At 34.4% G+C, this 17832-nt stretch overlaps 2 protein-coding genes across 5 annotated transcripts; both read left to right on the plus strand.

Moving 5' to 3' along the window:
* Positions 1-1741: 1741 nt before the first annotated feature.
* On the plus strand, positions 1742-5088 carry LOC129870505 (thymidine kinase-like). The gene is made up of 4 exons (XM_055945316.1): positions 1742-2028; positions 2907-3051; positions 4353-4474; positions 4580-5088. Exons 1-4 carry the CDS (start codon positions 1853-1855, stop codon positions 4851-4853), a joined length of 717 nt encoding a protein of 238 aa, XP_055801291.1. The 5' UTR covers positions 1742-1852; the 3' UTR covers positions 4854-5088.
* A 1753-nt stretch (positions 5089-6841) lies between these two features.
* Positions 6842-15795, plus strand: LOC129871023 (probable WRKY transcription factor 3). 4 transcript variants are annotated; one of them, XM_055945886.1, is made up of 6 exons: positions 6846-7135; positions 9828-9882; positions 12514-13355; positions 13433-13607; positions 13700-13858; positions 14931-15795. In XM_055945886.1, the coding sequence occupies exons 3-6, from the start codon at positions 12518-12520 to the stop codon at positions 15532-15534; spliced, it is 1776 nt and encodes a 591-aa protein (XP_055801861.1). In that variant the 5' UTR covers positions 6846-7135; positions 9828-9882; positions 12514-12517; the 3' UTR covers positions 15535-15795. The 4 variants fall into 4 exon arrangements, with proteins under 4 accessions (XP_055801864.1, XP_055801862.1, XP_055801861.1 ...); XM_055945888.1 differs by lacking the exon at positions 6846-7135 and adding an exon at positions 7717-7740; XM_055945889.1 differs by lacking the exon at positions 13700-13858 and having other exon boundaries at positions 6842-7135; positions 13433-13649.
* Positions 15796-17832: the final 2037 nt, after the last annotated feature.

The following is a 17832-nucleotide window of genomic DNA, read 5'->3' on the forward strand; positions in this document are numbered from 1 at the left end:
CCCACACCTATAAACAATAATACAATGCAAAAATCAAATGGCAATAAACAATGAGCATAACAACTACTATGGTGTAAGATTAAGTCACATAACATTTCATCCTAATCTGAGTCCTCCACAAAAGAAATTATAGTGCATTAATGCGTCTACTAATAGGGAAGGATAACGAGACTATGTACTAGCCTTCTACCTTAATGTGGGTCCTCCACACCCTCCTATTTAAGGTCATGTCCTCGGTAAGCTGTAACTGCGCCATGTCCTGTCTAATCACCTCTCCCCAATATTTCTTCGGCCTACCCTTACCTCTTCTGAAACCATCCATGACCAACCTCTCACACCTCCTCACTGGGGCATCTGCATCTCTTCTCTTCACATACCCAAACCATCTCAGTCGCATTTCTCGCATCTTGTCTTCCACCGAGGTCACTCCTACCTTGTCCCGAATAGCCTTATTTCTAATTCTGTCGCTCCTGGTATGCCCACACATCCATCTCAACATTCTCATTTCGGCTACTTTCATCTTTTGAACGTGAGAGACCTTAATTGACCAACACTCCGCCCCATTAGAGTATATATTAGTGTATATATATTCTGACAGTATCATGAACAGAAAACACTGCAGTAAAAATAATGCTCAATTATTTCTTGATACCTTCATAGTATATATATTCTGACAGTATCATAAAAGTCACGCGAAAACATACATGGACGAAGAAGGGGCGAAGTAGTGCTGTAATTATTTTGGACCTTTGATCCAATCAGGATAAATAAGTTGTGATAGGTCTAGTTTAAGTAAATTATTTACTCCCCTAACCATTTTGTGTAGTTTTCTCTTAATTATATATGATTATTTCATTTTTATCATTTTATGCTATCAATCAAACATTATAGTTATTTATTCATGATTTTGTGACTAACTATAATACCATCCAGCAACTATCCTTATGGGTCGTTTGGTTTGAAACCAAAAGATCACATGATTATAATCATGTTACTAAAAACAAAATAATAACTTAGGATAACTTATCCACCTTTTAATGAAATAAATTATGCAGATTATAGACCTGAATTTAATATCAATTTTAGCTAATATTTTCAATTAAACATAACAATAATAACATAAGAGTTTAATCCACGAGAGGAATATGAAAAGAATAAAATGTACTCAAACGTTATCCCATATCTTTGTAAGGTGGATACGTTTCTTCCAGATTTTCGACTCAAAAAAATAAATAACCAAAAATAACTATAATAAAATAACAAGAAGTACACACCAAATAAAACAACATAAATTACTAAGATCAAGAATAAGATCCTTCGTGAAATTTGGAATTCAACTTCAATTCAACTTGAAGATTAATTTCAATTTTTTCAAAAAAAATAAAAAGGTGTCTACACCTTTTCACTTCAAAATATTCACAAAAAATTAAAAACAACACAATTTATATTCTTAGCGTAACACAACTATAATAATCAAATATCATTTTTTTAATTTAAAAATAAAGACTTTTTTTCTTTCAAATTTCACAATAGAATATGGCCAAACACCCATTAACTAATACTTTCAATTAAATATGAGATAAATATAATCTCAAATTCTTAACCGGAATAACCCTCCTAATCCCTCCAACCAAACAACACCTAAAACCGAAAAGTTGAATATTTTTCAATTTTCCCCCCAAATTAATAAACGAAAATTTCATATACCTTTGACCCTTTCCTCCCAAAAATTCAAAAATTCAAAAATTCAAAACCAAACCTCTTTTTATATAGCTTGAAAAAAAATCCATTCTTCATCTTCCCATCTCACAAATCTACAATCTTAGCTCAAAAAATTTGACAATTCTTCACCATGTCTCTTTCTTCTTCATCATCCTTCAAAAACCCAATTTCCGTACCCAATGGATCAGATCAAAGAGGGCATAATCATCTTTCTTCTGGCGAAATCCATGTAATATTTGGCCCTATGTTCGCCGGTAAAACTACTGCTCTTCTTCGTCGGGTGAATTCTGAATCCAAATTGGGCAGGTACCAACTTCTTTTTATTTTTATAGTCTTTAGAATATATTCTCCCCGTTTTAATTTAAGTGTTAGTTTGACTAGAACACATGTTGAATAAATAAAAATAGACTTTTGAATCTTGTAATTTTAAATTAAAGTTATGGTAGTTTTTTTTTTAAAAAAATCTCATGTTGAATTTCCCACTTTAGAATATTGGAAATGATGACATTAGCATGAGATGAGTTTAGATGGAGTAACTTGGTTGGTGCTGATCTAGGATTCAAGCTCTATGAGTTGAATGTTAAATGTTTAAGATTTCAAATATTGAACCTATTATATTTTTTTAAAATTATGGATTTAGAGTTATTATTTGTTGCAATTTTAGTATATTTTTACATATAAATTTATGATTTGCTTAAATTATTTTGAGTTTAGATAAACTTAGTTACACAACACCCAATTCAACCTTTGAGTGAGTATTCATATAGTTGGATCCAACTTGTTTAGAATTGGGTTGTAGTAATAATAGTAGTAGTAGCTCCTTTAATAAGGAAACTTTTGCTCTTTATTGTTCCAATTTTATGTTGTAGTATATATATAATATATATATATATCTAAATGCATCAAAATCTGATAAAATATATAATATTGTAAATTAGAGTATATCTAAATAATTAGCTCCTAAATTAGTGAGATTTACGTAAGTTTTCAAATTTTAATGTGTCATTATTCTCTTTAGGACAATTGATATTTTTTGTTAGGTGGATGATGGGTGATAACATTGTTGTAGACGTTTCAAGTGTTGACTGTTGATCTGTTAAAAGTAGAAGTATTTTCTTTGTTGCCTATTCGGGTGATTAATTTCCATATTTGTTTTTGTGATATAATTTGTATTCTTCAACTAGAAATGTGGTGATGATCAAGTCAAATAAAGATACAAGATATGCAGTAGATGCAGTCGTGACACATGATGGGACAAAATTTCCATGTTGGTCATTGCCTGATCTATCATCTTTCAAACACAGATTTGGTCCAGATGCCTATGAAAAGGTGCAGTCCTTTTCTTCTCTCTTTGTGCTTTACCTGTATGTAAAAGCAAATAAAATATCAAAGAAGTCATGTTGGAAATAATTAAGAAAATAAATTGAAGAATATGACAGTAGAGTAATAATAACAATATTGATAAAGGGACTCAATAACACTCAACTACCTATTGGCCTTCTGCTCTATTCCTTGACCTTCACATCAAGAAATAAGACTTGTACCTATTCTTGATATTCTAGACTTGTGATCTTAGAAGTCAAGTGTGTTATTTTCTGTAAAGATATGACACCTGACCTAATTTAATCTTAAATGCTAGCTCATGAGTGAAAAATTGTCTAAGTTCATATAAGGATACCACTAGTTCATTTCTCAACCAATGTGAGACTTTTTACCTAGTTTAACACCCCTCTTCATGCCCAAACCTAATTGGAGTGTGGATCGGAAGCCCAAATGAGGATGAACCTAGTTCTGATATCATGTAAAGATATAATTTAAAGCAATTTGGTGCACTAAGTATTTGGTGTTTACATAGGTTAAGAGGAAGGCTTGCACTAAAGGAGGTGTGATGTAGTCAACTATCAACCTACCTTGATGCAAGCATTAATAACTAATTTCACTACTCGAACCAGTAACATATAGGTTACATAGAGACAACTTTCCAATTTCCATTCATAAAATTTGTGAAAAGGTCAGCTAATGGATGAATTATAGTATTTTGTGTTGTTCAAGGCTCCCTTTGTGTTATTTTCCATTTAAGTCTTGAAAATGTTTTTGATATGGTAATTGGTAAGAGTGATCAAATTCTTTTGTGGTTGCAACCATGTTGAGATGTAAAAAAGAAAGGGTTGACTTTTGTGCATTAATTTGAAATTCTTGGAGTACTATGACTATGGGGTTTCTTTCCCTTCACTCTTTTACTGAAAGGGAAGGAACATGGAAAAACTGTTATTGGAATTTTGTTTGTCTTTTAGCCTAGTAGTGAGGACTCTCCACCTATAACTGTAAAGTCGTGCATTCAAGTCACCAAGGTCCAAGGGAATAAAGCTTAAAGGATCACTATTGTAAGAGGCAGGTTTGGGGGGTCAGGATTTACCAAAGCCAAAAAAATCCAGTGGGAAGGGGAAGAGTTGAGCATATAGACAAGGTGAATCTCTTGGATCAGAGCTATCGATGCTATGAAAGAACAACTTTGTCTAGCTTATGATGAAGATGCTAATAATCAAGATGTAATTCTTGCTGTTCATTGTTTTGCTGTTCATTTCTGGTTAGCTATGGTTTTATTCCTCATCGAATCTATTCGTTAGCAGGTGGATGTGATTGGCATTGATGAAGCTCAGTTTTTTGATGACCTTTATGACTTTTGCTGCAATGCTGCTGATATTGATGGGAAAACTGTAATTGTTGCTGGCCTAGATGGTGACTACTTAAGGTATTTGTTGAGTTTTAACCACTAGTTTATTTCTATCATTAGATTTGGAGTGTCATAATTAGCACAAACTCTATTCTGATGACAATTCACGCTTGCTTGTTACAGGAGGAAGTTTGGGTCAGTCCTTGATATTATTCCAATCGCAGATACTGTTACAAAGTTGACAGCGAGATGTGAATTATGTGGCAAACGTGCATTTTTTACTTTGCGAAAAACAGACGAGATGCAGAAGGAGCTTATAGGTGGTGCTAATATGTATATGCCTGTCTGTCGACAACACTATGTCAATGGCAAATCCATTGTAGAAGCTGCAAAAAAGGTCCTCGAATCTCATCAAGTGCAGGTTGAAGGAGTTCCAGAGAAACCAGTAGTTGCTTAGTAACAATTCTGGTGTGTGTGTATATATATATTTCCATGTGTTCAGTTTGTTTCAGTTATCTTATGTTTGGAATATTGGTTTCTGGATCATGTTGTTTTGCTTAGTTTGTGCTCCTTTGGAGCAAGTAAATGTTAGAACAGAGGGATTTAGGTATCGTAGACTATTACATTACATTACAAATGGGAAATACTTACTGCTTCAAGGCAAGTGACAAGTCCCTATTGTTAAAGCTAACTTTGAGGGTTTTTTGTTTTACTTTTGGTGTAGATTGGAAATAGGAAATGTGGCTGAATCGATGTTACAACTATTGGAGTCCCTATAGGTTAGAGCTAATTTATGTTGTTCTGACTCTTCAAAAATATTGTTAGGTGTATGTTAAATCCTTTGAAGATATTGTATTTTTGAAGGATTCAATATAAGTACGACAATATTTTTTGAAAAGTCCGAACAATCTAGTAACTAATGAAATATAACTATTTCTTTTTCCCTGCGCTTAGTTTAACTAACACCATCTTGGTTCTAGATTTCAATGCAATATTTATACCACGTGCATGTAAAACATTTTTTGCTGAGATCAATGTATATGTAAACCAAGAGCGATAGCATAATGAACGAAAAAGTTTGTGTAAGGTAATTACAAAATTTAAGCTAGATAGAGGGTGATAAAATTAAAAATAGAAAACTGAAATTAGGTACATATACTTCAACATTGTGATTGCTTATATTAATTCACTTTCATTATAACTATGACCACGAAGGGGAGCCTTGGAGTAACTGATAAAGTTGCTGTCACGTGATCAGGAGGTCACGGGTTCAAGCCTTGGAAACAGCCTCTGGTAGAAATGCTATGTAAGGCTGCGTACAATAGATCCTTGTGGTCGGATCCTTCCCCGAACCCTGCGCAAGCTTTAGTGCACCGAGTTGCCCTTTTTTTTTTTAATAACTATGACCACAATTAATTGCTTCAGATCCTAATTGAATGTGTTATCGATGGATAAGACACATGAATAGTGATAGTATGTATTTATTGAAAGGAGATTGATATTTTAAGGAGTCGTTTGGCAGCTGATTTGGAGGCGAGTTATGCAAATATTAAATTCTGCATAAGTAATTCTACATTTTGGTAGTTGATTATGAGGTAAGTTATTTATCTATAAAATTAATACAATATTTGATTCACAATTTAAGAACTCGCATAAATCAATGCACGAGTATAAGTTATGAGAGGATCTATACATTATTTATACATGAGATAAGTACGGAATCATTAATATATGACAAACTAAATTCTACATAAAATAATCTGTGCATCAATAATATCTGCATAGTTCTAATCAATTACTAAACAGTCTTAAATAACTAACGATATAATAGTCCAACTATATTATTTCTGAAGAAACGTGTTAAACAAAAATACAAGAAGTAAAATGGTTCAAAGAGAGGAATAACTAACAACTATGTTATAATCCCTACTTAATTAAAGTTGACTACAACCAACCTTACATTAAAACACCATTACTCTAAAATAAAGAAGAAGTCAAAAAGGAATAGTTGAAAGGAAAAAGTCAAAAATCAAAAAAAATTAAATATTTCTTACTGTAATCTGTTCCAATGAACATACGACATGTGTCCCTAGTAGGGAAATCCCATTTAGGAAATAATAGTAGTAAGAGAACGTTTGAATTGAATTATAAGTTGTTTTCAGTTTTTTTAAAGTGTTTGATTTATTAATTTAAAGTTATTTTATGCTTAAAATAATCTCTAATAAATAGTTGAATTTATTTGAATAAAGTTATTTTAAGCAGTTTATAAGTAGAAAATAATTTATAAGTAAAAAAAAAAAAGTTGGCCTAACCTTATTTTTTTTTAACTTATAAACAGTTTTCAACTGATGAGTGGTTTAAATATAAGTCAAACCAAACAGCTATAAATAGAATTCACTTTCATAAATCAAAAAAAAAAAAACTTGCTTTTTTCCCAATTTCAATGGTCCCTCACCCCCTACCCCTACGCCACGCCCTCCAATCTTCTCTTCCAAAAAGTTTGTTATGCAAATCCAACGGCTGACTTCACTCTAATCCGAAGGTTGAACAAGTAAATTTAGATTCTTGATTACAAGTAATATTTTTTTTTTTTTGGTTTTTGGTTAGCTGTGTTATGTGTAGTACTTGGTCTAAGTCAATGAACAGCTCCTCCTTTTGAGTTTCTCTGTTGCTTGATAATAAAGACCCAACAAACCCCAGGTGAAAATTGGGGCAAAATTAAGCAGGAAGAAGAAGAAGGTATGGATTTTCAGTTTTTCCTTTTCTGGGCTTATTGCTAAGGTTTTCTTGAGTGTTGTAGAATTTTGTTATGTTTCTAGAGCTTATTATACTGTGAATTTTGGGTTTTGAATTGATGGGTTTTACAAAAAAAAAACAAGTCTCTTACTTTGTTTTGTACTACTGTTTCTGGTTTTCTAATGTTTTTTAGAGTTTTGTAGAATTGAGTTATGTTTTAGGGATTGTTATATTGTGAATTTGGGGTTTTGAATTGATGGATTTTACAAAAAAAAAAAAACAATTCTTTTGCTTTGGTTTTGTACTACTGTTTCTGGGTTTCTAATGTTTTTTAGAGTTTTGTAAAATTGAGTTATGTTCTAGGGATTGTTATAATGTGAATTTTGGGTTTTGAATTGATGGGTGTTTTTGTTTAGTTTGGCTTTCAATTCTTTTGCTTTTTGTTGTTACTGTTTCTGGGTTTCTAATGTTTTCTTGAGTGTTGTAGAAATTTTGGAGTCTTGAATTGATGGGGTTTTGTGCTTTTTTTTGGGAGGTAGGGGGAGGGGAAACGGGGAAGGGGGTTACAAGATGAGGAATCGAACCTCACCAACAAGGTGAATGTTTAGGTAGCTAACCAACCAACTGAGCTACTAAGATTCCTCGAGATTTTGTCCAGTTTAACTTTCAGTTCTTTCGTTTTCTGTGTGCTACTGTTTCTGGGTTTGTAATGGTTTCTTGAGTGTTGTAGAATTTCGAGAATTTAGTTACATTCTAGGGATTATTATTTTGTGAATTTGTGGTTTTGAATTGATGGTTTTTCTTTTGGTAGTTCAGTTTGACTTTCAATTCTTTTGTTTTTTTGTCCTACTGTTTCTGGATTTCTAACGTTCTTTTGGAGTGTTGGGGAGTTTAGTTGTGTTCTAGAGCTTATGGTGATTAAAGACTAGTGCTTTAGTGAGTACTTGATGTCGCTCTCCGTATTTAAAATTTGCTATGTTTATGGTGCTAATTTTTTCTCCTTCCTAATTGATTTTTGCACCCTTTTTAAGTTGCTGGTAAGACTCTAGCAAGAAGGTGTTGAGCATAAGGTTTTTGTGGTGAAAACCCAATTTTTCTTCATAAACTATGTAGTCATTGCTAAATAGAAATTCCGATAAGTGTCCCAAGATTTCTACGTGTTGCTTCGCATGATCATGAAAATTAATTGGTTCGCCGTGTTCATGGTGCCATATAGGAGAATTTCTAGATTTCTAAGTCCTTCTTGTCATTTCCAAAAGAAACAGCGTAAAGCTTAGTTATCTCGTCAATGACATGTCATAGAACAACACAGTTTTTCATGTTTATAACTTCTGAAAATGGCATTCTGTATCGACCTCCTATAACTATTAAGAAACCAACTTATTTAGTAAGTTCCAAATGCATAACAACAACTTAGATGGTCATACCACCCCAATTTATCCATTTTCTTTTCTTTTCTCTCCTTGGAACTTCCTCGTGGCTTCACTTATTAAGTGGGAATAGTTCAGCATTTCACATTCATTGATCTAGAATTAAGATGGACCATTGCTTTTGTTTGTGTTAAGCGATGGGGAAATGTTCAAGTAATATCTTAAGTTGTATGTCTACAAATGTCAGTACTATCACCGGAAAGCAGTTACAAATTATTACTAACTGTTCCTTTATACACATAAAATATAGCGAAGATATAATACAAAAATTGCTTTGGACTTGTGAAAAGAGAGCGAGAAATAAACTACATATTTTGCATGACATGTTAATTATTTTTTCAATTGTATACCTTCCTTTCTAGGTGAGGAAACATGTACAGAAAGGAAAATTTAGGGCATGGTTTGCAGTATTCATTGTTGTTATGATTAAAGAAATACAAATATACATTAAGAATCAAATGTCATCCTCCTTGTCACAACAATTGAGAAATATGCTAGTTTTTGTGTCACAAAATTGGAGGTCTTGATTGGTTATTATGTGTTTGTAAGATAGAAATGTGTGATTTTGAATAGTTTATTGGGTCATAGTTTGGAGCATGGATGATATTCCCATGATTGGGTAAAGTAAAATGTTACTTTTGGTTTATTCAATTTAAAAAAAATAAAATTTACATATTTGAAAACTACACGAAAGATACTACAAGTCAACATAGCTATTGACTCAGAATATTTAAAGAAGTTTGAGAAAATTATAGTTAAAGAAAAAACTTTTTGATTCCCCAAACAATAACACCTTCACATAAATGAGATGGAGAGAGTATTATTTTTGACAGTTTAGAACATTTGTCATCTACACAAGGCTTGTGGATGGTGATCTTTTTTTTGATAACCATGGCCTTTGGGCTAGCTTGCTCACAAGTACCAACTAACTCTTCCACCATGGACAAGGCTAGGACATATGGGAAGAAATTATCTAGTGTTTTTGTCTCTGTCGGGATTCCAACTTGAGACCTCATGGTTCTCAAACCACATCATTGACCACTAAGAATGCCCTTGAGTGTTTGTAGATGGTGATTTCAATAATATTTATTGCTATTTCCCTTTAAAAAATGAACATATATTACTATCTCATCATCTTAAACCCTTCAAACTATTATCTTATCTATGTTTTTTACCCCTTTATCCTAATTTAATTATACAGCTAGAAATGGCTTATTTTTCCAATTCTGCCCAATTTGATATTGTGATTTTTTTTTCCTGTAAAGGTTTGGTGAATGGGGACTCTCACCTGAATAATCATTGTCATTGCGCTTAAATAAGGTACTTTCTCCAGTAATGAGAAATTAAGTAGAAAAAAAGTCCAGATATTGAAATAAGTGTAGTTTGTAGATTGCAAAATGAAGGTAGCTTTCTCTTCTTTCCTTTTCAGCAGTTTACTTCCTAGTTTGCCGTGTCATTAATTTCAATTCATTGTGTTTTCTCTCAAAATTTTCAACACAAATTAGCCATTTCTTGGGCAACAATTTCCCCTAGCCTTTTGTTGATCTTACATACCAAATGACATGTATCTGGTAGTCACGCGAAATAAAAAAGTAGTGACACAATTGAATGTGTAAAACACGCTTGCACCATAGGCAAATGTGACTACATAGATATCTTATGCATTTTTTTTGTTTTTTATTTGTCTGGACCAACTTAAATCTGAATATATAGAATTTCACTCTTATATATATCAATCAGTTAAGTTGTGCAGAATCATTTTTATTGCCGAACCCGTGTTGACACGACATGGGTGCAAATGCAGGATTTGTGTGGGATTCAGTCAACCCACATCGGATACTTTGACCGGAGTCCATGACAAATTTGGGGGGTGGGGGTGGAAATTGAGATTTTGATTTCTCAAAATAAAAGATAAAACAGATTTAGGACATGGGAAATGACATACGTTCAGTCTTTTTTAGCTTTTCCTCTTGGTCAATATTTTCTATTTATAAATGTTTCTTTCTCATAGAAAAGAGGAACAATTTCTGAATCAATTATTAGCATGTTGTTTTTTTGACAATTTAGAATATCTTTATAGCTCTATTTTTATAATTTTGACTTTTTTTTAGCCAAATCCTAGCACCTGTATCCATACCTGGATCCGTACCCCCGAATCTTAAAATTTAGATTTTGCCGAATCCGACCCTCGGTTCCGTGTCGGGTACCCGCACCCAAGTCGCTCAACTTGTCGGTCAGTAACTGTCAACAAAATGCTTCCTTTCCCATGAACTGCTATGTTCTTCTGTTCTCATGTCCTTGGAACTATTTATTTTTCATGTACAAATAGATCCAAATTCAACAACTGTTGAACTGTTAAATCACAGCTTCTATACAACAACAACAACAACAAACCCAGTATAGTCTCACCATGTGGGGTCTGGGGAGGGTAGAGTGTACGCAGACCTAACCCCACTTTGAAAGGTAGGGCGGCTGTTTTCGAAAGACCCTCGGCTCAAGAGAGGAAAATAAGATAAAAGGTTAGATAGGGACAAACATATCAAAAACAAGATGAAATCAAGAAATAGCAAAAGTGAGAAAGTCATGATAGAATAGTACGGGAAGAAAGAGGCAATAACTACTATAAATAAATAAGATAATCAAAGTACAATGGCCCCATACCTATAAACAAAAATACAATGCAGAAATCAAATGGCAATAAACAATGAGCAGAACAACAACTACTGTGGTGTAAGATTAAGTCACCTAACATTTTATCCTAATCTAAGTCCTCCACAAAAGAAATTATAGTGCGTTAATGCGCCTACTAATAGGGAAGGATAACGAGACTATGTACTAGCCTTCTACCTTAATGTGGGTCCTCCACACCCTCCTATTTAAGGTCATGTCCTCGATAAGCTGTAACTGCGCCATATCCTGTCTAATCATCTCTCCCCAATATTTCTTCGGCATACCCCTACCTCTTCTGAAACCATCCATGACCAACCTCTCACACCTCCTCACTGAGGCATCTGCATCTCTTCTCTTTACATGTCCAAACCATCGCAGTCGCATTTTCCACATCTTGTCTGCCACCGAGGCCACTCCTACCTTGTCCCGGATAGCCTCATTTCTAATCCTGTCGCTCCCGGTATGCCCACACATCCATCTCAACATTCTCATCTCGGCTACTTTCATCTTTTGAACGTGAGAGACCTTAACTGGACAACACTCCGCCCCATATAACATAGCCGGTTTAACCATCACTTTGTAGAACTTACCCTTAAGTTGTGGTGGCATCTTCTTGTCACAGAGCACACCGGAAGCGAGCCTCCATTTCATCCACCCTTCCCCAATACGATGTGTGACATCACCATCAATCTCCCCATTGCCTTTCATTATTTGACCCAAGGTACTTGAAACTACTTTTCTTTTGGATGGCCTGGTCACCAAGCCTAACTTCCGCGCCAGCCTCATGAGGTGTCTCATTGAACCTGCACTTTAGGTACTCTGTCTTGGTCCTACTCAGCTTAAACCGTTTAGACTTCAAGGTATGTCTCCATTCCTCCAGCTTAGCGTTAACTCCGCTACGAGTCTCATCGATCAGGACTATGTTATCCGCAAAAAGCATACACCATGGCACCTCACCTTGAATTTGTCGCGTCAATCCATCCATCACCAAGGTAAATAAAAACGGACTAAGGGATGATCCTTGATGCAACCCCATCACAACTGGGAAGTTCTCTGAGTCCCCTCCTACTGTCCTTACACTGGTTTTGGCACCCTCATACATATCCTTAATCACCCTAATGTACGCCACTAAATCACAGCTTCTATATTCCTGCTAATTACCTTTTTGAAAATTCACAGCACGATAATTGGAATATGATTTTGTAAGCCCATATACTTGTACTTTATTCCCAAAAGTGTGTATAATTTGGTACTCATGATTCAAATACCGTCTTTGCGCAGGATAATGGGTACCCCTAAAGAAGAGGCAACAGATGAAGTTTTCTCCGAGAGTTTAGAGCAGAAGCCGGACCCTGACCCTGCAACTAGCAAATCAGAGTTAAAAGAGACAACCAGCAAATCGATTTCTGGTGAGCTGCAGAAGAGGCTGAGTCAATGTGATAAAGGGATTAATATGTCACAATCCAATCAAGAAGCTATTTCTCTTTCTAGAGTACAAGAGAATCAGTCAGAAAATGTGCAGAAGCAACTGGGTCTTAAAAGTGAGGCTGATGCATCCGGATCTAGTCAACTTTCTAGCTTCCCAAAGGACTCAGATGCAAAATCACGTGGATCAGAGTCTAGTGTAAAAGACAAAGTGGTTTCCATGTTATCTGGTAAGGCTTCAGATTCTTCAGATCAAATGCAAACTTCGAACATGGAGGTTTTTGTATCACAGTCTGATCAACAACGAGTTAGTTATCATATAAAGCGTGAGAAAGTTTTGGATAAGTTGCAACCAAGGCGGAACCCAGACACTAGTGTCCATGGCTTGACGTCTGATCAAGGAATGACTCTCAGTAAGGCACCTGAAAAACCATCAGAAGATGGATATAACTGGCGAAAATATGGTCAGAAGCTTGTGAAAGGAAATGAGTTTACTCGGAGTTATTACAAGTGCACATACCCTAATTGTCTAGCAAAAAAGCAAGTGGAGAGATCACATGACGGGCATATTACAGATATCCACTATATTGGGAAGCATGAACATCCGGAAACTCTAAGTGTTCCCCAGATGTCCCCCGAGTTGGTACTCCCTTTGCAAATGATACAACAAGACATTCCAATTATCACTGCATTAGAAGGTACCCAAGATTGCTTAGTGAATTATGAGTTTCTTTGACCTAGATTCTTTACTAATTTTACAAGTGACATTTATCAGCTGAAGGTGAGAAATCTACTACGCCCCGAGAAACATGTGAACCTAGTAAGCCATCAGAAGTCCCGCTTGCGTTGGACGTTGTATCAGCTTGTGGTGGTGTGAAGGTTACGCCTTTGAAGCAACATAAATTAGAAAATGAGGTCGATAAGGATGATGTTCCAGACTCAAAAAGACAGTATGTTGAAGCCCAAGCTGTGTTTGTCTTTGGTGTTTTCAGGTACTAGATACTCTTTTAAAATTAATAGTTGTGTGATTGTTTTGCAACAGAAAAAAGGACATAGTAGCTACAGATTATACTCCACCTGTTAAGTCCCATAGTGAACCACGACACATTGTTCAGACCATGAGCGAAGTAGATATAATCAATGATGGTCAGCGCTGGCGCAAATATGGGCAAAAAATTGTAAAAGGCAATCCAAACCCGAGGTACATATAATTATTACTTCAAACATATATGCACAAAATACCCATGCCTGAAGATTCTTTCTTTCAATACTTTTGAATATCAGGTGTTATCATTCCTCACTATCTTTTTTTGATCCTCGACATATTTTGCTGCAGTGCTGTTACATACTAATCTCATGATACGTGTAATGTTGTCACTGATAGTAAAGTTAGGAAACTAGACTATTGGTGGAAAAAAGGTCTTCCTTTTTGGCTCACTTCCTTTTCTTTATCTGCAATTATTGATAATCTGGATAGATGGATTTACCATAAAGTTTTGCGCATTTGTATGTCTAATTGTAGTCCAGCAAATTATTATTTCTGCAGTCAGTTATGGATACCATGTTTGTTCTGACTCCTTTATTTAGATTGATAAGGTGCAAAGAGAATTCAACAGTTGTCAGGCATGAGTCGAATAGTTTCTGTTCCTGTAAAATATGAACTATGCTTTTGATCTATGAGCGTGATTATAGTACATGAGTGGTTGCTAAATGGATCATTGCTTGCAAACAATTGCTATAATTGTTGAAATTTAACATTCGGCCTGTCTACTTGTAAAGAAATGGATCTTAGGTCATATAGGGAGATCACCCATCTCTTTTTCATCTGATGCGGAACTCTTCAACACCTCACCTTACACCTAGGACTAGACATCTGGTGCGTGGGCAATTCAATACGGCCTAACATCGGTAAACAATAACTGGGATGGACCTTGCTTTGATACCATGTAAAGAAATGGATCTTGGGCCTAACTTAACCCCAAAAGTTAGTTCATGAGGGGAAGATTGCCCAAAGCCATATAAGGTGACCACCCATCCCTTTTTCATCCGATGTGGGATTCTTCAACACTACTGAAGTGTATAAATTCAACCAGTAATCAACAACATACCTAGTAACTAATTTTTGATATTTTGTAGTCCCCGTGAGGTTTCCATTTTGTGTGTTGCTTTGATTACTTGTTTCGTATTTTGGATAACATGTCTGTCAGCTTTCAACCCTCCAGTTCTATCTGAAATGCTTTTTCTTTCTCTAATGCCAACTTCTCCATCTGTAGGAGTTACTACAGATGTTCAGTTGCTGGTTGCCCTGTGAAGAAGCATGTGGAGAGGGCATCCCATGATCCAAAATTGGTCATTACAACATATGAAGGACATCATGTCCATGATTTCTCAACTTCTAAGGCTATAGGCCAAATTTCAGCGGCACCTGATACCGGTACAGCAGGCGTACGTGAAGATTCCAGAATTGAATCAGGTGAAAACAAACATGTCGTAGTGTCCAAATCTGAATCAGGTGAAAACAAACATATCAGAGAGCCCAAAACTGAAGCAGGTGAAAACAAACATGCCGGAGAGTCCAAATCTGAATCAGGTGAAAACAAACATATCAGAGAGCCCAAAACTGAAGCAGGTGAAAACAAACATGTCGGAGAGTCCAGAATTGAATCGGGTGGAAACAAACATGTTGAAAAGTCCAAACCTGAATTGGGTGGAAACAAACATGTTGGAGAGTCCATACCTAAACCAGGTGGAAACAAACATGTTGGAGAGTCCATACCTGAATCAGGTGGAAACAAACATGTCGGAGAGTCCATACCTGAATCGGGTGAAAACAAACATGTTGGACTTGACATGGCTGTTCATATTGGTGCAAATTGAATATCAACCATCTGATGCAAAGCAATCAATTTATCCAGAAGTAGAGTTCCTACAGCACTTGTCTTCAAATCTCACAAATTTCTTCAGTTATTCTCTTCCAGAAGGGGAGAAAAGAAGGTTACATTTCTATAGGTACACTTCTTAACTCGTTATTGGCGATGGAGGTGTGTTATCGTAGATTCACTGTATAAATTATGTTTCTTAGCAAACGGGAAACAAATGTTAGGTTTTACCATAAATAACCAAATTATTGACTGTTGATCAGGCTGTTTTAGCTTTTCTGTAACTAGTTTGCAGATGCATTTTACATCAGAATTGAGTGATGACAGGGAACATATCATGGAAGCCTGAAACTTGGAAAGTATCTTAATAATGAAATGTTGTTCTTTCTAACTTGTCACTCCTCCCCGACTGTTTTGAGATTGAGGTATAGTTGATTGATTGATAACTTGCCCGTTGCCACTTCTCGTGGTCCTAAAATAGAATCGATGGTTTTATCTCTCTCTGTTTATCACTTAGAGGACAAAATTCAGATACTTGAAGCAGGTACTCGATGAAATAGTCCAAGTGCACACAAGCCGACTCAGGTATCAGTCATAAAAGGATATACATTTTACAATTGATCTCCAATTATGCTTTTAATTCACAAAATATCACATCAGAGTATATGTATACACATAGTTCAATAGACAAATTTAACATGATAAATGACCCATAAATTTTAAAAAATTTACATACTATATCAAAATAGAGTTTTGACGTAATTGATAAAGTTATTATCATATAATCAGCAGGTTAGGGTTCGAGTTACGAAAATAGGCTCTTGCATAAATGTCAAGTCAGGATGTGGATTGGATAGGCTGGTGTGACTGTTTTGGATTGGGTTGGGTTGTTTGCTATTCATTTTCATTTATTTAAGAAAAACCACATCAACTCAAACTTTTTGGGTTTTTTTTGTAGTCGATTTTTGAAATTATTGAAAAGACCTGGATTTTTTTTAAAATACTTTAATTAATTAAAGGTTCAATGTGTTTAGTAAGATATTAGAAGGATTAAAATAAAAATTTATCAATAATTGAGGGATCAAGAAGTGTAAAGTATCCCAGTTTGAGCAATACAGAGAGAGGCTTCGGAGCAACAATAAAGTTATCTACGTATAATCTATAATTTATGAGTTCGAGCTGTAAAAATAATTACTTATAATACTTATATTAGGTAAATTGTCTATATCACGCTATGTAAGGTGCGGAACTTTGCTAATGCAAAATACTTTGTGCATTAAACTGCTTCATTTTTACTTTGGACAATATTTAATTAACTTATGTAACTATTCACAAACTTTCTTTTATTATATTAGGGAAATAATTCAGATAAGATGTATGAGATGATTTGATGCTCTTGTCTTTTATTTTTTGACATGATCTCATTTTTACTTATATATAAAATTATTTGTTGGGATAATGCAACACTTGTCTAAGTTCACAGTACGTATCTTTGAGATCTTTCAGTATGGGATACTTGTCTAGATTGTGTGTCACAGTGGCGTAGACAGTATTTTTTTAAGTAATATTAATATTTATAGATATGAAAATTTTTAATAATATTTGAGCTGCTTCGCCTAGTAGGATGACACTTGTATTTCTTTTTCACAATAACCATTTTTTCGATTTAAACTACTCTTATTTTACTCGCTACTATTATGAAAATCACTTTTATTTTTTTCTTCCTTCAAACTACTAAGATGTTTCAGTTCATCAAATTATATCTTACATGTTAGTAGATTTGGTAGTAATTCGAAAGGTTATCTTATTCGAGAATTTTCAAATCTTAAGATATTTCAATACAATATACATCAATTATATATCTATTATACATTAAATATATACTGCTACGAATATAAAAATTAAATTAAAGGCACATATAATTATTCTATTTATTCACTTTTATTTTTGTACTTTTAAAAAAAATAATAAATGATATGTTATCATGTTATATGCATATTTTATCATAATATTCATGACTATTAACATTTTTAAAAGTCTTGATTTTTTTTCTTCTCAATATGCTAAAATAAAAAAAATATTTTTTTATTTAATGAACAAATAAAAATAAAAGAAGAAAATATTTTTAGCTGCAATATTCTTAAGAATACACGTGGTATATCCTCAGAGAGAAATCGCGTGGAAGTAGAAGGAAGCGACACAAACATATAATTCCGCAAATAACATAAAAAACAAACAAATGGGTCCCATATAGGGCCCACATAGTTACAAAAAAAGAGAACTTTAAAGTAAAAAA

The sequence above is a fragment of the Solanum dulcamara genome, chromosome 10, assembly GCF_947179165.1.
Source record: "Solanum dulcamara chromosome 10, daSolDulc1.2, whole genome shotgun sequence".
NCBI classification, from domain to species: Eukaryota; Viridiplantae; Streptophyta; class Magnoliopsida; order Solanales; family Solanaceae; genus Solanum; species Solanum dulcamara.

What these genes read in the sequence shown, in the direction of transcription:
- LOC129870505 (XM_055945316.1), top strand. Translation starts at nt 1,853, where the DNA reads ATGTCTCTTTCTTCTTCATCATCCTTCAAAAACCCAATTTCCGTACCC. An exon ending in TCTGAATCCAAATTGGGCAG is followed by an intron (nt 2,029 to 2,906) that starts GTACCAACTTCT and finishes TTCTTCAACTAG; the next exon opens with AAATGTGGTGATGATCAAGT. An exon ending in CTAGATGGTGACTACTTAAG is followed by an intron (nt 4,475 to 4,579) that starts GTATTTGTTGAG and finishes TGCTTGTTACAG; the next exon opens with GAGGAAGTTTGGGTCAGTCC.
- LOC129871023 (XM_055945887.1), top strand. Translation starts at nt 12,518, where the DNA reads ATGGGTACCCCTAAAGAAGAGGCAACAGATGAAGTTTTCTCCGAGAGT. An exon ending in AATTATCACTGCATTAGAAG is followed by an intron (nt 13,356 to 13,432) that starts GTACCCAAGATT and finishes GACATTTATCAG; the next exon opens with CTGAAGGTGAGAAATCTACT. An exon ending in AAAGGCAATCCAAACCCGAG is followed by an intron (nt 13,859 to 14,930) that starts GTACATATAATT and finishes CTCCATCTGTAG; the next exon opens with GAGTTACTACAGATGTTCAG.